The sequence below is a fragment of the Plecotus auritus genome, assembly GCF_963455305.1.
Source record: "Plecotus auritus genome assembly, chromosome: 2".
Classification (NCBI taxonomy): Eukaryota; Metazoa; Chordata; class Mammalia; order Chiroptera; family Vespertilionidae; genus Plecotus; species Plecotus auritus.
The window spans coordinates 10,058,751-10,086,666 of NC_137771.1; the positions used below are offsets into that span (position 1 = coordinate 10,058,751).

The window sequence follows — 27,916 nt, forward strand, 5'->3', positions numbered from 1 at the left end:
AAACGCTGACTCTGCCGCTGGCCGCTTACCCTGTCTGAGCTGCTTCTTCTGTAAAGTGGGAATAAGAACGCACTGACGCTGAGAGCTGCCGCCAGAATGAGATGAGAGAATAACAGCACCTACCGCACAGCTGTCTCCGGGAGCTACTCCACATCAAGTGCAGGCCAAGGCACCCAGCACACAGACAGCACCCATGTGGGTGACCCAGCCGGGGGAGACCTGCCCCACGCCAGGCTGGTCTGTGCATGTGTAGCCCGGGCCGTGACCTGTTGCCTAACATCTTGAAACCTCCCCCTGTCCTAGCCTTAGCCGCTCTGAGAGCCCCGGTGGGCGCAGTTAGGCAAGATTGGCTGCACCCAGGTGTTCACGGCACCAGGCAGGGTGGGGCTACGGGCATGAGGACCCAGACCTGTGACCCCACCTCCAGGTGTCCTGAGCCCTCTGCCCTTCCTGGGAAACTGACGGAGACAGCCTGCTACTGATTCTGGCATCAACACCCAAGGGGTCAAGGGGCAGATCCAGGGCAGAGGAGGGGCTGAGAGTGCCAGCCTCGGACCTGAGTGGGGAGGGGCTAACCCACCGAGCACAAACCGCAGGTGCTGACTCATGGTCTCCGCTGGGCAGTACAAAGGAACCAGCCAGGGGCTTCCTGCAGCAGCAAGGACGAGCTGGCCGGATTATGGCCCAGGGGACAGTGATCCACGTGGCCCCAGAGCAGCCCACCTACGCCGTGTGTGTGCTGGGCACCGAGACTCAGCTAGATGTCTTCGGGTGAGCAGGGGACATCCTGGGGGCGGGGAGCAGGTCCAGTGATGCTGGATGAACAGGTTCTGCTGACACAGGCTGTGCGGTTGGCTCGGGCTCCAGCCTCTGTAGCTGTTGCAGGGGGAGAAGCTGGAAAGGGAAGACTTGAGTGGCTCTGGGAGGTGCCCAGACTCAGGGCAGTGGGGTCTTTGCCACGTATAAGTGGGAGTTCCCTGGGGGCCTCACCCCAAATCAAGTATTATCACTGAGGCAATCGAGGCTCAGAGAGGGTTTGTGATTTGCCTAAGATCACACAGCAAGTGTGCCCCGGAAGCAAGGCTAGACCCTGGACTTCATGACCCAGACCTGGTTCATGGTTGCAGCCAAGCCTCCCTCCATGGGTGCCTAACAGCATGGGTGTGATGAGACAGGCTCGGCGTGGGAGAGCCTGAGGCCCGGCTGCTTGGGCCTCTGAGCCTCAGTTTCCTTGTCTGTGAAATGGGAATAATACCCACTTCAGAGGGCGGTTAAAGATATAAAACCCATGAAAATGTTTAAGTTCTTAGCACAGTGTGGAGCATATCCCTGGTAGTTGCTCATTCCTTCACCCAATACCAACTGAGTACCTCCTATGTGCTAAGCCCTGGGTCAAGATCTAGTTAAATCAAACGGTCCAGGAACACGCTCGGAGGGTGTTCATCGCATGGTCAGCGTCGTTGTTGTTAGTAATAATACTGGCAGCCCTGGTTTCCTCCATCCCAGGCTGGGCATCTGTGGTCCTAGAATGGCACCTGCAGGAATTTCTTTGAAAGCATCACTGGCCTGGACCTGGGCAGCGGGAGAACAGCAGTAACTGCTAAGGTGGCTTCCCAGGAGGGGAGGCGGGAGACCAAGAGGGCGAGGAGGAAAGGAAGAGAGAGCCTCGTGTCATCTGAGGCTCCTCCTTCAGGGAGACAGTGAGCCTGCCACTCAGCTCCCTGACGGTCTCCCAGACTCACGGCTGACATTCACATCACACTTCCCACACAAAGCTCATTCCATAGCCTATGAGGTAGGCAATGTTGTCATTCCCACTTTACAGAAGGAGAAACTGAGGCTCTGAGAGCCACACGGCTAGTAGGTGAGGATTCAAACCCAGGCAGCCTGGGTCCCGGACCTTCCTCTCTCCACTTCGGTCCCTGGACCAGCCTTCCCATCACTTCTAACCTGCCCTGCACAGCAGTCCCCAGCCAGCGCCTTGGTCCCATCTGCGGCCTGAATTCTCTTCTTAAAACACAGTTGGGTTGGCACCCCTCCTCAGCAGCATGCACCCTTGACGCCCTCCCGGCACAGCGCATGCCTCCACACCCTTGCTCAAGCCGTGCCCTCTGCCACTGGGCTCAGACCCCCGGGGGGTAGAAAGAGGCGGGGACAGACCACACAGGTGTAGGTGCCTATTCCAGAGCTGCTGTCAACTCTGCTAGTGATTTTCACTGGCTGTTGGGAAAGTGCTTTCCCTGGAACAGGAAATACATTGATGATATGCAAACAAAATTCCTGGAAACCTGTTGAGGCGCTTTCTGTGATGCGCGTGGCTGGGGTCAGGGCTGATTCATGACCCCAGGGACTAGGTGCCAGCCCTTCCATCGGGATTTCTAATCCTCACAGAAGCCCTGCAAGGTCAACACTACCATCGTGCCCATTTTATTTTATTTTATTTTATTTTATTTTATTTTATTTTATTTATTTATTTTTATTTTTATTTATTTATTTTTTTTCACTGTATTCCCCCATTCAATCTTGGCTGCCACAATCAGACAGACAGAAAGCACAAGGACTCTTTTTTCTTGCATCATTGTGCCCATTTTAGAGATGAGTAATCTGAGGCTTCAACAGGTAAAAAAACTTCTACCCAGGGTTACGCAAACTAAAGGTGGCAAAGCCAGGAGATTTGAACCCAGGCCTGTCTGATCCTAAACCCACCTGCCTCTCCAGCACACATGCCTCTGAGCGCTGCGGGGTTGGCCTTGCTGGGCACGGCTGCCTGGTCGATGGAATCCATGCAGCTTCCACGGGGCTTGGGAAAGGCCCAGAATGGGTGCGGGGTCCAGGAGGCCCAACCACGGGGGGTGTTCTGAAGCTTCCAGCCATGAGCTTCTTCTCTTCCTCAATAGGAGACCATGCAGCGTGACCGTGAGGAGCATGAGCAAGCCTGTTCGTGTCTCAGAGCCTCCGTTTACCCATCTGTAAAATGGGAGAATCAACACCCACCTTGCTGGGTTGTGGCAAGAGTCAAATTGTAAAATGCAGGCCAGGGGTCCGGCAGAGTGGTCCCCCTTTGCTAGAAGAGTCACGTGAGCCCCTGCATGTGCGAGTGTCGCAGACCCACGGGCGGCCGTGGGTGAGGAAATGCGGGTGCAGGAGCTGGAGAAATGATGTCACTCGTGTGGGCTCGGGTTCTCAGTGCCGCCTCTACAGAGGCTCCTGGACGTTACAGGAAGAGTCAGCTCTGAGTTGTCTTGTGTTAACACGCGTGGGTGCCCCCTGCACAGAGACACAGTGAACCCCCATGCCTGAGACTCCCTTGTTGTTTGGCTGCCTGCCACCTTCCCGGAAGCCAGCGCCCCATCACCTGAGAGGACAGGGGTTGACTAAGGGAGACTGAGAGAACCTGGGGCAGAAGTGCGGAAAGGGTGGGTGTGCGGTTTCCTATTGCTGCTGGGAGACGTTACCACAGATCTAGTTGCTCAAAATGCTGTCTCTCAATAAAACTGAAAAGAAAACAAAACAAAACAAATGTATTATCTTACAGTTTGGGAGACCAGAAGTTCAAAAACGGGTCTCACGGGGCTAAAATTCACGGCGCTCAAGTCAGCGTGTCGGCAGGGCTGAGTGCCTTTGTGGAGGCGGAGAGAATCCACTCCTTGCCTTTGGCAGCTTCTGGAAGTCACCTGCATTCCTCGGCTCATGGCCCCTTCCAACAATTACATCACCCTGGCCTCTGCTTCCATCACCCATTTTCTTTTTCTTCTTTTTTTTAAAATATATTTTATTGATTTTTTACAGAGAGGAAGGGAGAGGGACAGAGAGTCAGAAACATTGATGAGAGAGAAACATCGATCAGCTGCCTCCTGCACACCCCCCCTGGACTGGGAATGTGCCCGCAACCAAGGTACATGCCCCTGACCGGAATCGAACCCGGGACGCCCCAGTCCACAGCCCGACGCTCTATCCACTGAGCCAAACCGGCCAGGGCCCATCACCCATTTTCTATCACTCTACCCCGCCCGACCCCTCTTCTAAAGACCCTTGTGGATACACTGGTCCCACTCAAATAATCCAGCATAATCTCTCCATCTCAAGATCCTTAATCACATTTGCAAGTCCTCTTTTCCATGAGAGGTAACATTTGCATAGGTTTTTGGGATTGATATGTAGTCATCTTCGGGTTTCTGTGATTCTCCCTGCAGAGAGAAAATCTCATTTGGGGGAAGAAATCCCTCCTGATTGGAGTGATGGGGAAAGGATTTGATGGTGCAGGTCCCATTGAGATGGGTCTTTGGGCTGGGTTGGATTAGCGACTCCTTAGATTGTGATGAAAGAACATGCTCCCTATACTATATGTTACCTGTCCTTTAATATTTGTTAAAATTTGTTTTATGGCGAATTACGTGGTTATATATATTTTTAGTGACCCCTGTGTGCTTTGCTTGGGAAAATGTATATTCACTAGTTGTGGGTACAGAATTCTATATATGTCTCCTAAATCAAGTTTGTTACTTGTGTTCCTTTTTTGTCTGCTTAATCTATTGTTAATTGTGAAAGAGGAGTTGAAATCTTCAACCATGATGGTGAATTTGTCCACTTCTCCCTCTATTTCTATCAAGTTTTACTTTTATATCTATTGAGCTATGTCATTAGGTACATACAAGTTTAGAATATCTTCTAGGTGAGTTGAACCTCATTCTTTGGTTGAGATTTTCTCTATTGCTAACATTGCATTTTGTGTGTCTGGTATTAATATGCCCACCCTAGCTCTCTTTTGGTTAGTACTGGATTAATGTACTTCATCTTTTCTGGATCCTTATATTTTAGGGGTATCTCTTATAAATAGTATATAGCTATTGTTTCTTTATCTAATCCCAAACTCTCTTTTAACCATTAACATTAATCCATTTACATTTATTTTGAATATGTATATGTATGGATATGTTTTTTTAATGTTTTTATTAATTTTCAGAGAGAGGAAGGGAGAGGGAGAGACAGAAGCATCAATGATGAGACAGAATCATTGATCAGTGCTTCCTGCATGCCCCCTAGTAGGGACTGAGCCCATATGTGCCCTGACCAGGAATCGAATCATTACCTCCTGGTTCATGGGTCAACACTTAACCAGTGAGCTACACTAGCCAGGCTGGACAGGTTTTTACCATTATTTTTATTTGTCTGTGGTTTTTTTCCTATGTTATCTTTTGCTCTTTTATTGCCTTTTTGAATGGAATTTTCCTATTATTGTATTTTCTGCATGTGTAGAATTTTATGAACTCCATTCCTACTATTTAAATTTAATCATAAAATTTTAACTCTATAAAATCTAGAATTAAACACTGTTAATTCCACAATTTTGATATTTTTCAAAAATGTTTTTATTGACTTTAGAGAGAGAGAGAGAGAAAGACCTTCCACACAAACCCTGACCAGGGATCAAACCCATAACCTAGATATGTGCCCTGACCAGGAATTGAACCAGTGACCTTTCGGTGCATGGGACGATGCTCAACCAACTGAACCACACCAACCAGGGCTACGATTTTGATATTTGAAAACCTTTTTTATACAGACAAAATGTATAGTTACCATTTTATTTGCTCACCATTCTTTCTTGCCTATCAGACCATGCTTCTGGCCTCCGATAGCTTCTTCTTAAGTATGTCTTTAGAAATTGGTTTGGTGAAAGTGTGCTGGTTTTAAAGTATCAGTTCTTCTTCACCTGAAAATGTCTTTGTTAAAATATACTTTGGTCATGTCCACAATTCTAAGCTGATAGTTATTTTTTCAATATGTACTTTGAAGGTATTGTTCAATGGTCTGCTGGGCTTCATTGTTGCTATGGGGAAGTTTGCTCTCAGTATGATTGTTGTTCCTTCACAGATGATCTGGCTTCTCTTTCTGGATACCTTTAAGACCTTCTCTTTGTCTTTGGTGTTCTTCCGTTTAACTACTGAATTGTGTGTGTATGCGCAGAGAAGGGAGTCCTTGGAGATTTTCCTGACTTCTCATGATCACAGCAATGTTTTAAAAAATTATATTTTAGCCAAAACCGGTTTGGCTCAGTGGATAGAGCGTTGGCCTGCGGACTCAAGGGTCCCGGGTTCGATTCCGGTCAAGGGCACGTAACTTGGTTGCGGGCACATCCCCAGTAGGGGGTGTGCAGGAGGCAGCTGATCGATGTTTCTCTCTCATCGATGTTTCTAGCTCTCTATCCCTCTCCCTTCCTCTCTGTAAAACAATCAATAAAATATATTTTAAAAAATTATATTTTAGCCAGATTCAGTTGTTTTTCAAAAAGGAAGGCCTTTCAGAGTACTGGCCTGCCGTAATAATTCCAGAAGCAGAAGTCTGTCTGATTCTTTGTTTGGGCACAACCCTGTGTGTGTTTGTGGAGAGTAAGCCGCCGGGAGTGCACGTTGCTCTATGCACAATCCGTGTGTGTGTCTTTGCTGTGCACATCTCTCTGCAATTTTCTTAGTTCCCATGTAAGCCCTCTGGACCAGGGGACTTGTTTTGTTTCTCATGACCTCCTGACAACCTCCCATGGTCAGGGTCAGACTGGCTGCTACCTGGTGTGGACACTCTTTGGGAAAAGGAAAACAGCTGGGGAGAGCTGTGGTGGGCCAGACTCACCGTGCCTCTCTGTCCTCCCTGTCGGTGCCTCTCACAGCTCTGCCCCCACGGGCTGCACATTCTTCAGCATCAATACCTCCCCAGAGGTGGTTGTGGATGTTACCCACAGCCCTCCAGCCAAGAAGAATCCCACAGGTTCCTCCAAGTGGCCCCTGGACCCCGGGCTGGAGGTGAGCCTGAGGATGAGGGCTGCCAGCAGCAGCACGGGTGATCAGAAGGTGAGTGGGGCAGCTGTGGGGTGGGCTGTGTGGGAGGAGGCCAGCAGGGCAGCTACCCACAGTCTGCCCTGCATCGACCCAGAGCCCAGCCCCGGGAGGGCTTCCCTCTCTCTGAAAAAGCTCATGATGGCTCATGCCAGCCATGGCGTCCTCACAGACAATATAGAAATGCCGGGGGGTTATTGATAGGCCAGGGTTTTGATGAAATTCACTTATTCAGCAAATGTTTCATAATCACCTACTATATGCAAAGCACTGCCAGGCCCTGGCGATACAGAAATAAACAAGACGGGGGGGCGGGGGGGGCTGCAGCCTTCACGGAGCTTACAACCTATGGGTGAGGGTATCAGACACTATATAGGTGAGCAACTACAGATGGTGGTGAGCGCTATGAAGCCCGCAGCCAGGCAGCAGGAAACTCCGGTCCATGCCAGCGTATTTAGTTTCCTGTGGCTGCTGTACCACAAACTGTTGGCTTAGAACTGTGGTCGGCAAACTGTGGCTCGCGAGCCACATGCGGCTCTTTGGCCCCTTGAGTATGGCTCTTCCACAAAATACCATGGCCTGGGCGAGTCTATTTTGAAGAAGTGGCGTTAGAAGAAGTTTAAGTTTAAAAAATTTGTCTCTCAAAAGAAATTTCAATCGTTGTACTGTTGATATTTGGCTCTGTTGACTAATGAGTTTGCTGACCACTGTCTTAGAACAACAGAACTATATTCTCTCGCCATGCCGGGGGACAGACATGGTAAATCCAGGTGTCGGCCAGGCCACGCTCCCTCTGGAGGATCTCAGGGAGAATGGTTGCTCTGCCGGCGTCTGGTGGCTGTTGGCACTCCTAGACTAGGGCCTCATCACTCCAGTCTCAGCCTCTGTGCCACACTCCTTCTCGCCAATCTGTCAAACCTTCTTGTTTCTCCCTCATCACTGCATTTAAGGCCTGCCCCAGTCATCCAGGATGATCTCATCCCAAGGTCCTTAATTACATCTACAGAGATCTTTTCTCCAAATAAGCTCACACTTAACCGGTTCCAGGGATTAGGATGTGGACATATCTTTTGGGACACCACCATTTACCACTGCACCCTCATTGGCTGTAGATGGGCTCAACAAGACCCTCTGGGGTTCCCACAGAGGGCTGGGCCAAGGGCCATTTGTTCTCTGAGCAGGACAGACCTGGCAGGCTCCCCACTGGGGCAGAGAGTTGCTATGCTATAGGAGCACAGAGCTTGGGTATCAAAGCAAGTTGGGGAGGGTGCAATCAGGGAAAACTTCCTGGAGGAAGTGGCAAGCTGAAGAATGGTCTGAGTGACCCACCAGAGAGAAGGAAAGAAGAGTGAGAGCTCTTACATAGGTAGGGGATGTGACCTGTGTGTTCACCCTGGGAGAGGAGAGAGTGAGACTCATGTTGTGGAAACTGGGGAAGATCTGATGGTGAGAAGGGAGAGTGGAAGGGAAGGTGGGGGTGGGAGGGCAGAAAGCCAGTATTAAAGGGTTTCCATCAGGGACATCACTTTGTGAAGGCAACAGGAAGCTAAGGAAAACATGTCATCCAGGGAGCAGCAAGGCTGCATTTATGTGCCTGATCAGGCACACAGCAAGGGGCAGTTCGTGTTTGTTGAATGACTAAGAGAAGTCATGAGTGGTTTCCTGCTGTCCTATAGGTTCAGATTTCATACTACGGACCCCAGACCAATCCAGTGCATGCCCTGCTCTACCTCACCGGGGTGGGTAAGTGACCAGGACCCCTCCCCCTCCCACACAGCCTTTCTCTAGGAGCTTACTCAGACTGAGCAGAGAAAAGGCACAGCTTCTAGCCAGCCACGTAGCTGGTGGTTCGTAAAGGTTCCCTCCTCAGTCCGGGAGCCACAGAAGGTACAACTGGGGAGAGAGGGCTTTGCAGGCAGCTTCAACTTCTTAATATTTCATTTCTCAACTTAGGAGATGGTGCACAGATTTTCAATATATGAGTCTTTTATCTTTTTGACACTTTAACTACTTATTTTTTTAAATGTAGATGATGACATTGTCTTATGCAGTAATATACACCAGTGTTCCCGAAATTCCATTATTGGCATCCCATTACTTTTGCCATATCAATGCTCTACCTAGACTCCTATTTATTTAATATTCTTCTTTAAATAAAGTATATTTCTAAATCTTGAACAACAACATAATGACATTATTATTATTTAAATGTGCATTAAATGTACGGACTGTATCTGAAACCTTCAGGTTTCATTTCAGTAATCAATGTCATTCATTATTACACATTCATTTCATGGATAGACATTTTAATAATAATGAGGATAATGATAATAATAAAGCACTAACGCTATAAACTAGGCACTGTGTCAGGCTTTACATTTATTTTTTTAAAAATGTATTTTATTGATTTTTTACAGAGAGGAAGAGAGAGGGATAGAAAGTTAGAAACATCGATGAGAGAGAGACATCGATCAGCTGCCTCCTGCACGCCCCCTACTGGGGATGTGCCCGCAACCCAGGTACATGCCCTTGACCGGAATCGAACCTGGGACCCTTCAGTCCGCAGGCCGACGCTCTATCCACTGAGCCAAACCGGTTAGGGCAGGCTTTACATTTAAACCTTACAACAATCCAATGAAATTGTTACTATTGTCCCATTTTACGGATGAGAAAACTATTGCCCATGGTCACTCAGCTGGTTAGTGAAGGAGCAGGGACGTCCTGGCCACTAAGCACCAGGCTGCCCTGGCCCCACAGTAACACGGGGATATGTTTAAAAGGTCATCTGGGTCGATCTCGCACTGTGAGCTCCCAAGGTCGCTGCATCACGGCTCTGTGTCACTGAACGACAGAGCCGTCAGGTGGTCTGATGAGGGAGGGAGAATTTAGAAACGGACATATGCTTGCTCAGCCATGCCACGAGGACAGAGGCGGGTGTGTTTGGGGCCATGATTTGTTCCCAGGGGGTCACAAAAGAGCAGGTGGGGTTGAAGTGACCACTGTGTCCTCCACCCAAGGGCGCTAGGGGCTGGAGTTGGGGCAGAGGCCTTGAGAGCCTGGCAAGGTATCCTTGCGGGGCTTCACACCAAGCATTCCATTGGGGTGGCTGGGAATTCTTTCTGAAACCCCTGAGGGTGGCCTCACATGCAGGGTCTGGGTGGTACCACAGCTGCGGTGGGTGCCCCAAAGGAGAAGAGGTGTGGTCAGGAGCCCCAGCTGTGCTGTCCGAGTTGCAGGCAGGCTTCGTGCGCTCCGGCCTTTCCAAGCGTGTCTTTGAACCTGTGCCTCCTCTGAAGGGAGAGAGAGAGGCCTTGGTGCTGAGGGTCTCCTAGGGAAAGGATTGTCCATGGGGGTCAGGCTGGGTGCCCCTACCCTGTACCCTTACCAACCCTCTCCTCTCTCTTGGTGGATTTCAGAAATCTCCCTGAGCGCAGACATCACCCGCACCGGCAAAGTGAAGCCCACCAAAGCCGGGAAGAGCCAGGTACCTCGACCTTGACTGACAGGCAAAATGCTCCCCGCAACGCCACTGGAGTCTCCTCTGGCGCCCCCTGGTGGTGATGGGATGGCTGGCGGTCTGCCTCACATAATCCCGTGTTCACTGGAAGACACAATTTAGCAAGAACCAGAAAAAAGAAGGAAATTTAAAACACCATTATCACTTTGGTTTACATATTTTCCACCTCTTCTACAAAACTAGGTTTTTCACCGGCTGTGACTTCAGAGAATGTGTTGCCCTACAAACTGGAAACCAGAGTCACTCAATTAATGCGCCGCAGAGAGGAAACTTTGCAGGCGGGTCTCAACTCTGGCACAAAAGTCCCCCGCCCCAGGCTTTAATGCCTGGTCAGGGAGAGTCCCATGATGCTGCCCACGGGGGGTGAATGACAGAGAAAGGAAGAAACGGAGGGCAGGGATGGGAAGGAGCCAGGCGGGGCAAGGAATTTATGTTACAGAAAGAGAGGGGTGGGGCCTGTAGGTAAGGGGAGTCTTAAATGGGATGCATGGATAGACCCCAGGGACCGCCCTGATGCTGTGTTCACATCAAGAGGAAATGACCCGTCAAAGGCTTAAGATTCCTTTGTTGGTTCCGTCCAAAGTGGGGGAAGAATTCCACCTCTGAGGGTGGAATCCATCCTCCGTCCCACCCCACACGCAGTCATTCCCGGAGGGCGAACGCTCTCCCACCAACAAAAGACATCATGGCTATCAGCCCCTGCCCCAAGGGGCTGCCTAATGCGCTTTAATCTTCCCCAGACAGTCACTGGCTGCCATGAATAGTGCCATACTTGGGTGAGTGAGTCATTAAAAGTTCGCATAAGAGTAACTCTTTAGATTAGAATCTTGGCACAGATACTTAGCTCAGTTTGGTATGCCAATCCAACCGTTTTCAAAGGCTGTGAAAACCAGTTGTACTGTCATGGGCTCCTTGTTTAAAGTGGATGGATTGCATTTTTGGTGAACTTGCTCATGACTTTCAGGGCAAAAATCCACTCTTGGGGACCAAAGAATGACCTAATGTGGGAGCAAGAGATGTGAACTGTGCGAGGCCCTGGGGTGCTGGGAATGGGTGGCTCTGCTTCCCCAGGAGTTGCAGGGACACACACAGGTTCTAAGTGTGCCCCGTCTCTGCTGGGTGTCCACAGAAAACCTGGACCTGGGGCCCCCGCGGGCAAGGCGCCATCCTGCTGGTGAACTGTGACCGAGACAACCTCAAAACCTCCACCATGGACTGCGCCGATGACAAGGTGCTTGACAGAGCAGGTAAAGACCCCCAAGAGCTATGGCAATAGAGCTTCATCATTGAATAAAGCCTGTTGTCCCGAGCCTCATACCCGCCCTCAGAAATCGGGACTATTGCAGGCGTGTTCTTGTTGGGGTGTCCATGGTATAGGAGAAGGAATGGACAAGGGTCCTGAGAGGGCAAGTGACCTGCCCAAGGCCACACAGCAGCCAGAGAAGAATGAGGAGCAACACTGCACTGAGCCCCAACGCCTCCTCCAGGCCCCAGTTTCCATGCCCCCCACATGCTACCCAACCCAAAGTTCTGCTTTTGGGTCAAAACTGGGGCCCAAAATAATTCAAAAGGAAAGCCTGGCTACTTCCCCAAACCCAGGTCCGAGCATCCCCGAGGCCCCGCGTGTGCGGGTCCTGGCTCTGACAACTCAGAATTATTCATTCGTTCGCTCCTTTTACACAGGCTGAGAAGTATGTGCTGTCTTCCTCCCCACTTTACAGATGGGGAAACCGAGGCCTGGGGAAGTTAAGCAATTTCCTCAAGGTCACACAGCTAGTAAGTCGCAGGCTCAGGATTTGAACCTGGGCATCCCGACACCAGGCCTGGTTTAGGGGCACAAGGATGGTGATGGGGCCGGATCTCCGCCGGCACACCTCTGAGGTGTGGCAGGTGGAAGGCACATTGCCCACCTTCCCTGGAGAAGGGGGCTAAGGGGGTAAGGCTGGCCAGTGAGGGGAGCAGCTGTGGCCTTCCCGGGGAATTGGTAGGATACCATGGCAACAGATGCATGCAGGTGGCCTGGCCTGATGCCAGGGGGCAGCCTGTGCCCAGTGCCCGGCACACAGGCAGCCGGTAGTGGGCACTCCCAGGACCTGGGCGTTGTCATAAGCCCGTTGTGCAGATGACCTCACCCTTCCCTCTGGGTGGGCACTACTCCTAGCCCTGTTTACCGATGAGGAAACAGGTGCCGAGAGCTGAAATGACTTCCCCTAAGCCCCCCCAGGCCCAGGGTTCAAACCCCGCCCGCCCAGTGCCCTTAGCCTGTGCCTATTGTCCAGCTCAGCTCTCCCCGTGCCTTTGTCGGCCATGATTCGGGTGATTCACAGACTTCTCTTCCCGCTCAGGCCCAGGGGACAACCCTTTCCACTTATTCATCCCAGTAGCCAGCCCCTGCCACGGGCTAGTCATTGTTCTAGGTGCTTCCAGCTTGTCTGGTTCTGGGGGCTGGGTTCAGAGCCGTGAGCAAGATACTAGTACATAAGGTGGCGGCTTTGCTGGGCTTACCTCTGAAGCTCATCCTAGCAGGAGAAGACCATCAGCTTGAGTAGCTTTCATTCCACAATGAAAAGCATCATTTAACCCTGCAAAGGACATAGAGAAAATGAAGCCAGGTGGCATGGGAAAGGGTGGTCCACTGGTGGGGAGGGCAGGGCTCCGGGGCCTGCATCTCAGGCCCCACCTTCTCGCCCCAGACATGCAGGACATGTCCCTGATGACGCTGAGCACGCGGACCCCCTGGGACTTCTTCTCCCAGCACCAGCTGGTGCTCCACGTGGCCAAGTCCCAGATGGACAAAGTCCGAGTGTTCCAAGCCAGCCGTGAGTTGTCCCGGGCCATCATTTCCACGCTCCCTTCCTGCCCCCGCCGCGGGCACAGCCCCTTCCCACCCGCTTTGGCAAATAATTCCTGAGCACCTACTATGGGCCAGGTTCCAGGACCCGAGGGCAGAGTCGGGAGCAAGACAGACAGCAGCTCTGCCCACCCGCTCCTGGAAGGGGCACAGACAGAATGCAGACAGACTGACAGGTGATGTCTGAGCTGGGAGCTCTGAGAAGGAAAGAACCCTCCCAAGGACTGTTGCAATCTGTCACCATTCTCTCTCTCTCTCTCTCTCTCTCTCTCTCTCTCTCTCTCTCTCTCTCTCTCTCTCTCTCTCACACACACACACACACACACACACACACACACACAGAGGACTCTGGTTTAAGGAGATTCTTGCATCCACATTGACTGCATGTGTTGGGTTATCGTTTGCTCTCCAACATCCGACAGTAATGTCTCAGCAGCTCACGAGCACCTGCTGCTATGTGAGTGCCAGGCTCAGTTCTAGGCACAGGGCAGAGAGCAAAGACCACAGCGAAGTCCCCGCCCTGGTGCCGCTTCCGTCTCAGAGGGCTGGGAGAGATGAGGAGGAAAATCATTAAGTAAGCAGTGCCTCGGATGGCGTTAAATGCGATAGAGAAGAATGGAACAGGGGACAGGGACGTGGGTGAGAGTGGAGTCAGGGGTTGGGGGAGAGGAAGGTCAGGGAAGGTGTCCCCCATTAGGTGTCATTTGAGCAGAAGGAGGTATGGGAACAGCCGCATACACACCCTGGGGAAGGACAGCCCAGGCAGAGGGAACTGTGAGTGCAAAGGTCCTGAGGCAGGACAGTGCCCGGGGGCTGAGGGGCGCCGGGGCGCCCGTGCATCTGGAGTGCAGTGTGCAAGGGCAGGTGGTAGGTGAGGGTGGAGGAGAAAGGGCAGAGGGGCAGCGGGATCAGGTAGGCATGGGGTGACTGGCTTCTAGGGTGGTGCTATCTGAGAGTTTTGTGAAGGAGATGACTTGATTTTTTAAAAAAATATATTTTATTGATTTTTTTACAGAGAGGAAGGGAGAGGGATAGTCAGAAACATCCATGAGAGAGAAACATCGATCAGCTGCCTCCTGCACACTCCCCACTGGGTATGTGCCTGCAACCAAGGTTCATGCCCTTGACCGGAATCGAACTTGGGACCCTTGAGTCCCCAGGCCGACGCTCTATCCACTGATCCAAACTGGTTAGGGCGAGATGACTTGATTTTACTCACATTCTAGACCAACGTGACTTGACTAACGTTGGTTTGGCGACAAACCAACTCCTTGGCTCTGCCGAGGCATCCCTCCTCCAGGTAGTCTTCCCTGGTCCTCTGGGCGTCCCTCCAGCACAGCACGTACTGCCATCTGTGATGCTGACTGTCTTTGCTCCTCCCTACTCACCCAGCGACTGTGCACTCCCTGGGGACCAGGACAGGGACAGTCTCCTTGGTCTCCCCAGGTGTCAGCGTAGAGCAGGTGCTCAGGAATGAATGAATGAATGAATGAATGAATGAATGAACAATGAATGAACCACAATGTATATGTTGGAAGTGGCTCAGGCACTCCCGCCACTCCATTCTTGGACCTCAGGCCGGGGTGGGGGTTATGTCCCAGTTGGGGCTTTAGTCCCTTTCTCTAAAGGGGAGGCTTCGGCCAGATTTAGCTGTGAGGGGCCCTCAGGGTGACATAGACCTGAGCCTCCCCTGTTCTCTCCTAGGGGGCAAACAGCCCTCGGGGTACCGGGTGATCCTGGGGCCCCAGCAGCCCTCACACCCCCTGGAGCTCCCGGGCGGCCAGCACAGCACAGACTTCTACGTGGAGGGCCTCACTTTCCCAGACGCCAACTTCCCCGGCCTCATTTTCCTCACCATCTCCCTGCTCGACACGGCCAACCCGGTAGGCCAACGTGGAGGCAGAGGGGGCCCTGGGCTCAGGCAGTGGCCCAGCAGGGGAGGGGGCCGGTGGGGACCCTGGCTTCTATGACAACCCCTCCCCGGCCCCTCTCCCTGCAGGAGCTCCCCAAGGCCCTGGTGTTCCAAGATAGTGTGGCCTTCCGTGTGGCCCCCTGGATCATGACCCCCAACACTCAGCCCCCGAAGGAGGTGTATGTGTGCAGGTAAGGGGCTCTGGGGTGCTGGGGGAGGGGCATAGATGCACCAGGGGGACCCAGAGACCAGGAGCCCAGGGTTCTGGTTGCAGGCCCCCAAGCGCTGGCTGTGTGAATGGGGGGAAGTGTAACCCCCACTGCATTGGCTGAGGGTCGCGGCTTGTCTGGACCCGCTCAGAGGCAGGGCAGTTCCTGTAGCTGTCTGTGCAGTGTCTGCCCTGCCCGCATGCAGGCTGAGGGCTGCTTTTAGCTCCCGGGGGCGAGGAGTCTGCTAGACCTGCAGGATGAGGGCCCTCAGCCTGTGAGTTGCTCAGAGTGTGGCCCTTGGACCTTCTGCCCCAGAAACTGCTGGGGCTCATTTAAAATGCTCCTTCCCAGGCAACCTCTGAACGGTTGGGTCTTGTAACCGGGGGTGGGCCACCGGCATTTAACAAGCTGCTCCGTGAAGCCTCGGTGTCCAGTCCGCAGCCTAGGGGCCCCTTTTGAGTATGCTGGGGTGTCGGGGCCCCTCCCTTCTCCTCTTCTGATTGCTTCAAGGGAGGAAGGGGTGAGAGTGTAACCTGGTAATCAGGACACAGGCTGGAAGCCAGAGAGGCCTGGGTTCAAATCCCAGCGCTGTCCCTAGACGGCATGGCCTTGAGCATTGACCTCCCTGCTCGGTGGAAGAGGATACCCATTCGTTTCTTTCACGGACTGTCACGGGGTTTAATGAGATGATATTTGCTAAGAGCAGAGAGACGGGACAAGCCAGGTGTCTCTTCAGGCTGCAGCATCTCCTGAGCACCCACTGTGCGCCTCCCCAGTTCCGGGCAGGCCCGAGCTCTTGCTCCAGCCGAGGGGCCCTGCAGGGGTGCAGCTTACCCCCTCAGATCTGGGCCACGGCCACTGGCTGCTGGGTGTGGAACACTAAGGCCTTTCTTCTCTGCTCTTTCTAGGACATTTGAAAACGAGGACTTTGTGAAGTCATTGACCGCTCTGGCCAAGAAAGCCAGGTGCAGGCTGACTGTGTGCCCCTTGGAGGAGAGCATGGAGGACCAGTGGATGCAGGTTCGTGGCCCTGTGGGGTGAGCAGAATGGAGGGTGTAGGATGAGTGACCCTTAGGTCAAGGGTCACTGGGGGACCCAGGCTCCGCGGGGCTCAGCCTAGAGCCTTGCTGGCCACCCTTCCTCAGATGGGCAGGAGTTGGAGCCGCTGAGGGTCCTGGCATAGGGGACTCGGGCAACTGATTTGCCTGACCTTGACTGGGCTGCTGCATGCCCATCAAAGTCACCAGGATGAAGGCCACCTTCTAGTTTAAACACTCTCAGACGACCTCCGGACATGCCTCAAAGCTTCTGGGCCCAGCCACCAGACCGGGCCACACCCCTACTCCAGCACCTTCCATGGCTCCCATCCTCTCCTCCTCAGCCTGCCTCCAGGGCCCTCCCAATCTGGCTGCCCCCTGCCCCCGGTGCCAGCCTGCCACCACACAGGCGACACGGTGGCATCATTCTATTTCCATTGCCCATCATGCCCTGAGCTCCCTGAGGGCAGAGACGGCGTCTCCTTCACCTCAGCACCCCAGCGCCTGGCATTGGGCAGTGCCAGTGGGCTGAACCGAACTTCTTTTCTGTGCCCTTGCTTTGCCCCGAGGCTCTGCCGGTCCAAGCCTATAACCTGTCCCCCCAACACACACACACCTCTGCCTACGCTGTTCCTTCTCTCCGACCACCCTCCCCATTCTCATCCCACGCCCACATCATGCCTGCCCACTCCCAGCCTGAGAGCTCCCCCTCCGTAAATGTGCCCAGTCCCCCGTGGGAATTCATCCCTCTTTCTGCTACCCCCCCCCAACACCCTCTCTTCCTCTCTCGTCATTCCCTCTGTGTTAAATCAGGTTGAACCACGTGGAACGCTGATAGGCCTCCATTCTTGGCCTACAGGAATGGCAATTTCATATGGGTCAGCTTAAGTGACTTCTGCCCAATATCGCATCTGTCTGCTAGAGCACAGGCAGGATTTGCACCCCATTCATTTCTGGTCCTTCCCCTAACCTGTCCCCCTTTGGGAGAAGGCCATTCCTACGCCTGCCCTCCAGGCTCAGCTCAGCAATGCTCCCCCCGACCTGTCCCACCCTCGCAGCCCTTCCTCCGTGTTCCCACAGACCCCTCCCTTCCTTCCTATCACCTCCTAACCGGGGTGGTAAGTCCCCAGCCCCCTGGATCTCACCTCCAGGACAGTGCCTGAGGCTCGCTCAGGATGGGTCTCCAGGACCCAGCAGGGCACCCCCGAGGAGTGGCGTGAAGGACACTCAGAATTTCACAACACGTTTGTGCAAACCCAGGACAATAAGCTCTGCTGTCTCAGAGCCCCGCCCCTGGGGTCCAGCATCCTGCATGAACTTGTCCTTGGCCACCACGGGGAGAACGTGTGGAGGGTTCTCCCCGCCCCTCCCCGCGCTGCGTGCTAATACCCAGGCAGCATGTGACCAGCCTCCCTTCCGCTCACTGTGCCCAGGATGAAATCGAGATCGGCTACATCCAAGCCCCGCACAAAGTGATGCCTGTCGTCTTCGACTCTCCGAGGAACAGAGGCCTGAAGGAGTTCCCGGTCAAGTGCCTGCTGGTAGGTGCTGGTGGGGCACTGGCGCCTGAGACCCCTGCCTTGAGGCCTCCTTCTTCATTGCCTGTTTCCCCACACCCCATCTCCGGCTGAGCGTCCAGCTCCCCCAGGTGCGATTCCTGCCCAAGCAGCGATCATGCAGGTGCACCGTGTTATCTATATATATATAAAAGCCTAAGCGACCGTCTGACCATCCGACCATCCGACCAGTAGCTATGATGCACAATGACCACCAGGGGGCAGACAGGCAATGCAGGCGCTGCTGAGCAACAGCAACTTTGCAGAGTGCCCTCTTGTACTCTGGGACCCCTTGGGGGGTGTCAGATGGCCGGTTTCGGCCCAATCCCCACAGGCCAGGCCAAGGGACTCCACCTGCCGGAGGGACCCCACTCACTCCGCAGACGCCCTTTGAGCCCCGGCACCACCCTAGGTGCAGCTGGCCGGGGAGGGACCACGGGAGGTTGGCTCCAGGGTGTGTCCGGCCCATCTCACCCAGTCCCACCCCACCAGCCACCTTCTAATTAATTTACTTTCTTTTTTTTTAATTTCTTTATTAATTAAGGTATTACATATGTGTCCTTATTCCCCCATTACTCCCCACCTCCCATTCATGCCCACCCCCTTGTTGCCTGTGTCCATTGATTAGGCTTATATGCATGCATATAAGTCCTTTGGTTGATCTCTCCCCCTTACCCCCACCCTCCCCTACCTTCCCTGAGGTTTGACGTTCTGATTGATGTTTCTCTGTCTCTGGATCTATTTTTGTTCATCAGTTTATGTTGTTTAATTAATTTACTTTCAATGTGCAGGAATCCGTGCACCAGGCCTCTAGTTTTGTTATAACCATGGTGGGATCTGGCTCTTTCTTTCCCAAAGCCCTTTCCAGCCATGAGCTCACCTGGTCCTCAGGATAATCCTGCTGAGGACGAAGTTCAGACTTGGCATCCTCGTTCCATGGAAGATGCTCTTGCTGCAAGGTGGGGTGGGGCTGGCCAGGACCTTCCCCAGCTGCCAGCTGGAGGCTCTGTCTTGTGGGTGGGGTCTGGCCTGCAAGGGGCCCCACTGGGATAGGAGGCAAGTTCAAGATCAGAGTGGTCATTTCCCAGGTGTGACTTTATCAGCCAAAGACTTGGCATGTGTTTGCGGGGTGGGGTAGGGGTGACATATTGTTAAATCCTATGCTTGGCCAGCCTGGCAGGACTGTGCAAACTCAGCTTAGAATGAGAACAGTTACATTTGCTGCGCATGCATTGACTCATTTCATTCGTCTGACCACCTTTCATGGCTATGCTATCCTAGGCCCATTCCATAGATGAAGAAACTGAGACTCAGAGAGGTAAAGCAGCTTTCCGAAGGTCACACAGAAAGAGAAGGGAGAAGTTGGAATTCACACCAGGCCAGTCTGCCTCCGTGAGCACTCTTAACCAGCCGTCTTTGTGCTTTCCCGGGCGGAGCCCAGGCCCGCACTCCACCCCCACAGCCCCTTGACTCCAGGCGCCCAGGGAAAATGGAGGAAGAGTGTGGGGTGCAAGGGTTGCTATGATGAATGCCTTTCCAAGGAGCACTCTGCACCCCAAGGGAAGGGGAGGTGGCCCCGCCCCCAAGGGAAAGCTAACTTTGACTCAGTCACTGTCCACGTCTCGCTTGCTCTCCTGCGCCGAGCGGTGCGGTGCAGAGATGTAAAGTTCACGGTGCCTCACTGCTCTGGAACCAGGTGACTCTGTGTGAGGCCCAACCAGCTGCCGCTGAGACTCGGGCCCTGCTCCTGGTTTCAGTCCTACTCTGGTCAGTGGCCTCCTCTCCCACTTTGATATCCCAAGTGTGACAAAGGTCAGAGTCTGAGACTTCACAAGCCAAACCTCCAGAGTCCTGCCAGACAGACAGACCCCTCAGCACAGGCGATGGCCTCTTAGCCAAGCTCGTCTGCGATATTCCAACTCCGCTCACTCAGGAATAGACTTGGAATGGCATTGAAACGCATCAACAGGCAGCTCACTGAGGGTCACTTGCCCTGTCGCTCGCCTGGCCTCCTTCCTGTTCTTCCAGTTTGCTCAGCTTGTTCACACCTCAAGTGGCCTTTGCATATGCCATTCCCTCTGCCTGCAATGCTCTTCCCAGTTTGTGTGTCTGGCTGCTTCCGAACCTTCAAGTCTCTGCTTCAATGCCTCCTTCGGGAAGCCGTCCTGACTGCTGTGAGGGAGAGGGCAACGGTGACCTTGGGCTTTGACCTCTGTGAGAGGCAGGCACCATCCCCTGAGATGGGGAGAACAGTGGGAGGAACAGGGGACCTGAAGCAGCCACACACCACTCTGAGCTCAGCATCTTCTCTGCAGAGTGAAGAGAAAAGGGATATGTTGTGGATATCATCCCCTAGTTAAGAAACTGGGCTTACCAGGCAGATGGCAGGCACTTGGGACCCAACTAATGCCCGTGCCTTTGCTTGCCCACCCGACCCAGTTTGCCTTCGACGTTCCACAGTAATAATGGTGCTTGTGATGGACCAGCTGCTGACCATTACCGAAGTCCTCCCGGTGACCAAGCCCATCTTGAAACTCAGACCCCCCCCTCTCTTCACCCAGGGGCTAAGTGCTCTGACGCTTGGCATGCGCTTCTCCCCTCTCAGGGTCCAGATTTTGGCTACGTGACTCGAGGCCCCCAAACAGGGGGCGTTACCGACCTCGACTCCTTTGGGAACCTGGAAGTGAGCCCCCCAGTCACAGTCGGGAAGAAGAAATACCCGCTGGGCAGGATTCTCATTGGGGACAGCAGTTACCCCAGGTAAGGAGGGGAAGGGCAGCCACGGGTGGCCAGGACCCAGGGATGCCGTGCAAAAGCAGAGGCCAGACAGAAAGCCTTTCCTACTTGCTCCCAACCCAAAAGGGCTCAACAAACTTTAGCGCATGTGAAAGGAAGCACAGTACAGGGCCAGGATGCGGGCTTAGGATCCCAACAGACCCAAGGTCACCTTCCGGCACTGCCACGCCCACGCTTTAGGCCAGTGACGACTCACTGAGCACCTACTAGGTGTCCGGCGCTACGCTAGGAGGCGGGAAGGAATGCAGCCATGAGCATGACAGACAAGTCCCTGCCACTCGCGTAGTGGGGGAGACACAGGAAAGTAAACAAAGATTTTAAATAGCGAAGAGAATAAAAAAGAGAGGGCAGAGGAGGTGGGACTGTGTCAGTCGGACGGCCAGGGGGGGTTCCTCCGGGGAGGAGGCTATTGAACTGAGTCCTGATGACAAGAAGGACGTGACTGTGCAAAGATCTGGGGAAGAGGGCCTCTGGCAGCCGAAAGAGCATGTGCAAAGGCCCTGAGGCAGGGATGTGCTTAGTGTCGTTAAGAAAGCCAGCGTGGCCAACACAGATTGAGCAAGAGGAAGAGCAAAGGGCTAGATCACAAAGGACCTTGGAGGCCAGAGCAAGGAGAAAACGGGAACTTAGAAAGGCACGGGCACATCCCCAAGGCCACACAGCTAACAAGAGATCACCAACACGTGGGGGGGGCGGGGGGGGGGGCACGAAGATCAGCTCCAAACCTCATGTTTATTCACACCAGCATCTAGGCTGGGTCAACAGGCAGTGCTTTCTGAGACTAAGCTCTGGTCCTATTTACATTACTGACTCCCTGCCTCCGTTTCCCCAATTAACCTGGGATGAAAATTCTTCAATTCCTCAAATGTTAGAGGATAATCAAAACAGCCCAGGCTCCTGAAACCCTCTCCTGATTCCTTGGCCAAGCCCCCAGTCCGCAGAGACCTCCCTGCCGACCCCTCCCCACTCCCCTGACACTCCTTCCATCCTGTGGGGGCAGCGCCAAGAGCCAGGAGATGCACCAGGCCCTGCAGGACTTCCTCGCTGCCCAGCAGGTGCAGGCCCCCGTGAAACTCTACTCCGACTGGCTGTACGTGGGCCACGTGGACGAGTTCCTGAGCTTCGTTCCTGCGCACAAGGTGGGGCCACATGCTCCTCCCTGAGCCCCCAAGCACAGCTCTGCACTCTGCCTCCCCACCCCGCACCCCGAGGAGGGGGCATGGAGGAGGCGGCCAGCTGGGTCCAAGCCACACTCCCTGCACCCTCCGCAGAGCCCTCCTCCTTGGGAGACCCCTGGGCAAGGCTGACCTCTGACCCCAGTGTTTCTGCCTCCAGAGCTTCCGGCTGCTCCTGGCCAGCCCCAGGTCCTGCTACAAACTGTTCCAGGAGCAGCTGAAGGAGGGCCATGGGGAGGCTCTGCTGTTCGAGGGGGTCAAGCGTAAGTGGGCCATGCCTTGTTCTTCCGTGTGGGCACCTTCCTCTGCCTTCACAGTGCCCTCCTATTGCCAGATGGAATCATTCAGGCACTGGCTAGCTTCTGAGCACCTGCTGTGTGCCAGGCACTGTGCTACGCGCCGGGGCTGCTGTGTGAACAGGGCCTCGGGGTTCACAGTCCAGGGGAAGTGAGGCAAGAAAACAACTACAAAGAAAGGGAAGAAAGAAAAAAAGAGCCCTAACCGGTTTGGCTCAGTGGATAGAGCATCAGCCTGCAGACTGAAGGGTTCTGGGTTCGATTCCCGTCAAGGGCATGTACCTTGGTTGCGGGCACATCCCCAGTAGGGAGTGTGCAGGAGGCAGCTGATCGATGTTTCTCTCTCATCGATGTTTCTGGCTTTCTACCCCTCTCCCTTCTTCTTTGTAAAAAAATCAATAAAATATATTTTAAAGAAAGAAAGAAAGAAAGAGGGGGAGGGAGGGAGGAAAGAAGGAAGGAAGGAAGGAAGGAAGGAAGGAAGGAAGGAAGGAAGGAAGGAAGGAAGGGAACAAGTACAGCAAAGGGCCTTTGGGGGGTGTCTGGAAGGAGCTCAAGGAAGGCTTCCTGGAGGAGGAGGCAAAGACCAAGCAAAAGCATGAGGGATGCGCAGGAGCTGGCCAGGCATTCGGGGCAGTGGGATGAGAGGAAGAGGGATATTCCAGACAGAGGGGATAGTGAATGCAAAGGCTCAGAGGCAGGAAGACGCAACATGTGTTGGAGGAGCTGAAAAAAACTTTAGTCTGGCCAGAGCACGGAATGAAATTTTTTTTTTTTTTTTTAGTAAAACCCACAGGCACAGGCCAGGGTCAGAGGTTGAGAAGTCTCGCGGCTGAGAGTTTTCACCTAATATCTGTAGTGTGTCATGTGGCTTTGGGCAATGGCCTGACCTCTGTTTGCCCCTCGGTGAACTAGATCCCTTTGGAGAGAAGAGCCTTTGAAGGAGTGAGAGCAACACTTTTAATGAGAACTTACCCTGATGAAACATGTCCTTAAAGGCATGTGCCTCCCGGAGGCTCACCACAAACCTGTGTTAGGAATTGTTGCTGCTCCATTGTATGGGTGGGAAAACTGAGTCCCCATTGCTTACTAGGAAGAGGGAAGTGGGCCTCTGATTCATCTGCATTTTTTTTTTCTTTTTCTTCGTGACAGAAAAGAAGCAGCAGAAAATAAAGGACATTCTGTCAAACAAGAAATTGAGGGAACATAACTCGTATGTGGAGGTACCAGTCTGGGTGCCGGGAGATGCTGCAGAACAGGCAGAGCTGACACCCCACCCCACCCCCGGGCCCTTCCCTGATATCAGAGCTGACACCCCCTACCCCACCCCCTTCCCTGAGATCAGAGCTGACACCCCCTACCCCACCCCCTTCCCTGAGATCAGAGCTGACACCCCCTACCCCATCCCCTTCCCTGAGATCAGAGCTGACACCCCCTACCCCACCCCCTTCCCTGAGATCAGAGCTGACACCCCCTACCCCATCCCCTTCCCTGAGATCAGAGCTGACACCCCCTACCCCACCCCCTTCCCTGAGATCAGAGCTGACACCCCCACCCCAGTACCCTTCCCACGAGGCAGAGCCTCCTGGGCTGCATGCTGGCTCAGGGGCGACGGGCCCTGGGATGTGGGCAGCTGTAGGAAGATGGAGAGCTCGACAGGCACACACACAAGGTGATGCACGGAAGAGAGAAAGTCAGGGGAGACAGGTGAACTGCTCAGAAACGGGGGGACACAGGCAGGAGCGAGGCCAGGTGCTGCAGTGACAGTGCCTGGAAAACAGGGACAGTGGGGGAAGAGGGAAGAAAAGGAGGCGTCTGTGACCCTGCCCCTATCCCCCCTGGCCATGCCCACCACCCTCCCCTCCCCCCACTCCCCCAGAGGTGCATCGACTGGAACCGGGAGGTGCTGAAGCGGGAGCTGGGCCTGCGGGAGCGGGACATCGTGGACATCCCGCAGCTCTTCAAGCTCCGCATAGACTTCACAGGGACCCCCAAGGCCGAGGCCCTTTTCCCAAACATGGTGAGGAAGTGGCCTTCGGGCGGCCCACCTTTGCCAGTGGCCTTGAGTGAGACAGGCCATCTGGGCTCTGGGTGCGGCCCACGGGCTTGGTTGTCTCCTCATGCTCGGGGGTTTTCATGGCCCATCGGCTTCCAGCGCCCCTGTGGGCATCGCAGCGGCACCCTGGGAGTCAGAGCCGATCGTCACCCCCACTGACAGAGGAGGCACAGGGAGGGGGGTCTCCGGCACAAGAACGCACAGCTGGCGAGAGGTGGGACTCAGCCAGGGGTCCACTGCAGAGCCCACACGCTAACCATTAGGCTGCACTGCTGAGACCGGCTTCCCTGGCGGGGAGAGGGGGGATGAGGTAGGAGTGGGCTGGGGGACACACACAGCAAACAGAATGCTCCCAGGTTGGGTTAAGCGCCATGAAGGAAATAAAGGTGGGGCACCTGTTCAGACTGGGTAGCTGGGAAGGCCTCTCTGAGGAGGTGGCATTGGCAGTGCCAGGGCCGGCACTCACCTGTCTGACGGGTGGACTTGAGGGTCCCACCTTTTTGTGAGAACTTTTAACTGTGACCCAAGCCCCATCTTACGTGGCTGGCTGTGTTTTTACCACTCCTCCACCCTGTTACTCTGTCTCTTCGAAGTAACTTCACCCACTTCTACTGGGGCCCCTCAGCCACCCACCCCCTCCTATGGGAACTGGGGTTACAGTTGAGAAAGAAGCACAGTGGTCTTCAAACTGGGTTCCCCAGGACTCTAGGGTTCCACGGCCGTGCCTCAAATCCAGTGGTTAAGATTTCTTTTATTTTATGCATTGAAGTTCTGCAAAAGGTTTTGTTTAGAATAAAGGACTCCTTGGCCAAAACCAGGCAGGAGGGGGCACCCCCTCTCACCCCCGGAACAGAATTCCTTGGCCCCAAGCATTGGTTTCTCTCCCTTGGGCCCAGCCAGGTTTCCCAGCTCCGGAGAGAAGGTTGATGCCACCTGCGAGGGATGAGGGTCTCAAATGCTGTGTGCGGGCCGACTCTGGGCCTTACTGCCTGAGGCCCCTGCAGGGAGGCTCTCCCATAGCCCGAGTGGGAGGTGGGTGCGGGTGGGGACAGGCAGAGAAATTGAGAGTGTGGGCACTCGGTGTGGGCTGTGTCTGAGCGCTGACAGTGAGATGCCTCTTCAGTGATTCCTGAGCCCTGGAGACTGACTCTGCACCTACTGTGTGCCAGCACATGTGTCCTTATCTAATTGTCACAGCAATGGGAACAGTGTAGGGCTCATTTTGCTGATGAGGCTCAGAGAGGGGAAGGGACTTGCCTGAGGTCACACAGCTACTGAGTAGCAGAGCTGAGATCCAAACCCACATTGGCCTGGAGCCAAAATCCTAGTCTTTCCATCTCACTAGGCCACCTCCCAGTATAATGGAGGAAACAGCCATTTGCATAAGTGATAATAGACAGAACATGCTACAAAAGAGGTCGTCACATTCATCCATTCAACAGATACTTATTAAGTGCCTACTGTGTGCCAGGCACTGTGCTTGGAGCTATGGGAACATCCATGAGGAGTTTGGGGATTCGCAGGCGCCTTCACACACGGGGTGGCATTTGAGCTGAGCTCAGTTGAGTAAGAGAGTTGGCCAGAAGGTGGTGGGTGGGGAAGAAGCCTGGGTCCCAGAGTCTGACAGACTTGGGTGGAAGTCCTAGACTAGCTGGTGGTCTTAGGTAGCCCGCTATACCGTGTGGGCCTCAGTTTCCTCATCTGTGAAGTGGGGCTGTTATTTCTGAAGGTCAGAAGGAGGGGGCGCTGGGATAGTGAAGCAGGCTGCACGCCACCGCCCCTGACCTGGCACCTCCCCGCTCTGCAGGTGAACATGCTGGTGCTGGGCAAGTACCTGGGCATCCCCAAGCCCTTCGGGCCCATCATCAACGGCCGCTGCTGCCTGGAGGAGAAGGTGCGGTCCCTGCTGGAGCCGCTGGGCCTCCACTGCACCTTCATCGACGACTTCACCCCGTACCACCTTCAGCACGGGGAGGTGCACTGCGGGACCAACGTGCGCCGGCAGCCTTTCTCCTTCAAGTGGTGGCACATGGTGCCCTGAGCCTGTCCCCCTGGCGTCCTCTCCCTTGGGAAGCTTCTGGCCAGAGGCTCTGGTCCCCTGCAGTGTGGCCTAGCAAGAGTTCTTGGGGACACATTGGCTCCCCAGGGGGTGGCCCCCCTCTGGGCAGTGGCTTGCTTCTGTCCCCTGTGTCCCCTCGGAAGATCCCAAGATGGTCCTGGCATTGCAAACTCAGTTCTGCTGTGAGAAGCTGCAATAAAGGTTTATAATAATCACTTTGGACATCAAGTCAAGCGACCCTTCATTCATTCTCACTCGTTGTCATGGTTGAACCGAACATTGCAAACTTGAAGGCCAGTGTTCCTGCCTGCGCCTGAGAATCGGGTGCCGTTCATGTTGTGCTTTGGGGAAAAAGGCAGCAGAGGGGTGATGCAAGAGCCCAAAGGGGACGTACGGGGTTGGCTGTGTGTCCGTGTGCCCGGGGGTTAGCGAATCCGCCTTGTCCTCCCTCGATCGTTTCAGTCCGCCAGCTTGAAAGCCCCGTGAAGCAGGGGTTCTTGCTGCTGCTTCGCCATGGACCACCTAGCGGGGGGTGGTGCATGTAGGAGCCATGGGTTATTGTGGAATGGATTCATTAGTCCCTTTTCTGTGCCCTTTTTACATATTTTCTTCTATGGCCCTGACATGGGGACATAGATTCCGCAATAGAAAATAAAACACGATGACCTGAGATCTTTGAAATTGAGGCCAGGTCTTGGCTCATAGAGCTGGGTGGTCAGACACCCAGAGGTACTGCTGTCCCGTGGCTCGTGGAGAACACGGGTGGATAAGATGGGCAGGCGAAGCCTCTGCCCTCACGCTAGGGAGAAAGGGAACATAAACCTGGGGAAACGTGCCTCGTGCCTCGCTGGAGAGAAGCAGCTGCTCCCCATCCACGTGCTGTGCACAATGCGTCAGCGTTTCTTACGAAGCAGAAAAAAGTGCCTGTGCAAGAGGATGTTGGTGTGAGGCCATCCCCAAACCCGACTGATAGGGCTGCCAGGAGCCGACGGCCTCCTGAGGCCGCAGAGAATGGAGAGAGGAGCTGGTGGCCAAAGCAGCCCTTGCACTCAGGTCACTGCAGTGAGCACCCCCAGCCATTCATGGGGGGTGGGGCCAGCTGTCAAGGAGCCAGGGAAGCCCAGGTGGAGAAAGCACCAGGTGTAAGTCCTTCCAGCCCCACAGAGCACGGGCCATCCTGTGCCGGTGCCTCAGCAGGCACTCGCCTGCTGCCCTCCCCCTCCCCCGGGGCCACAGGTTAGCTTCCTGCAGCTGCGGTAACAAATTACCACAAATTGGGTGGCTAAGAACAACAGGAATTCATTCTCTCATGGTTCTGGAGGCCAGAGGTCCGAATACCGCTTCACCGGGCTGAAATGGAGGTGGCAGCAGGGCCGGTCCCCTCCGAGGGCTCCAGGGGAGTCTGTTCCTCAGCTCCTCCTCCCTCTGGAGGCTGCCAGCTGGCCTTGGCTGGTGGCTGCATCACTCTAGTCTCTGCCTGTGTGGTCACAGCACCTTCTCCTCTGAAGGCGAACCATCTCCTCTAAGGGGCTTCCTCTCTCCTAAGGAGACTTGCGATAGCATTCAGGGCCCACCCAGGTGATTCAGGATAAGGTCCCCATCGCAAAGACTCGGTCACACCT

The 27,916-nt window shown here is 54.2% G+C and overlaps 1 protein-coding gene across 1 annotated transcript; it reads left to right on the plus strand.

The window, feature by feature from the left end:
- The first annotated feature begins 650 nt into the window (after positions 1-650).
- On the plus strand, positions 651-26,520 carry PADI4 (peptidyl arginine deiminase 4). The gene is made up of 16 exons (XM_080656001.1): positions 651-771; positions 6,665-6,845; positions 8,507-8,573; positions 10,247-10,314; positions 11,477-11,594; positions 13,041-13,166; positions 14,903-15,081; positions 15,198-15,301; positions 16,228-16,339; positions 17,790-17,897; positions 20,518-20,672; positions 21,709-21,847; positions 22,044-22,146; positions 23,332-23,402; positions 24,059-24,199; positions 26,043-26,520. The coding sequence occupies exons 1-16, from the start codon at positions 680-682 to the stop codon at positions 26,274-26,276; spliced, it is 1,998 nt and encodes a 665-aa protein (XP_080512127.1). The 5' UTR covers positions 651-679; the 3' UTR covers positions 26,277-26,520.
- Positions 26,521-27,916: the final 1,396 nt, after the last annotated feature.

Bases quoted from the DNA above. Each gene is read 5' to 3' on its own strand.
- PADI4 (XM_080656001.1), top strand. From the start codon at position 680: ATGGCCCAGGGGACAGTGATCCACGTGGCCCCAGAGCAGCCCACCTAC. The intron at 20,673-21,708 runs GTAAGGAGGGGA...CTGTGGGGGCAG, and splicing joins GGGGACAGCAGTTACCCCAG to CGCCAAGAGCCAGGAGATGC. The intron at 22,147-23,331 runs GTAAGTGGGCCA...TCTTCGTGACAG, and splicing joins GCTGTTCGAGGGGGTCAAGC to AAAAGAAGCAGCAGAAAATA.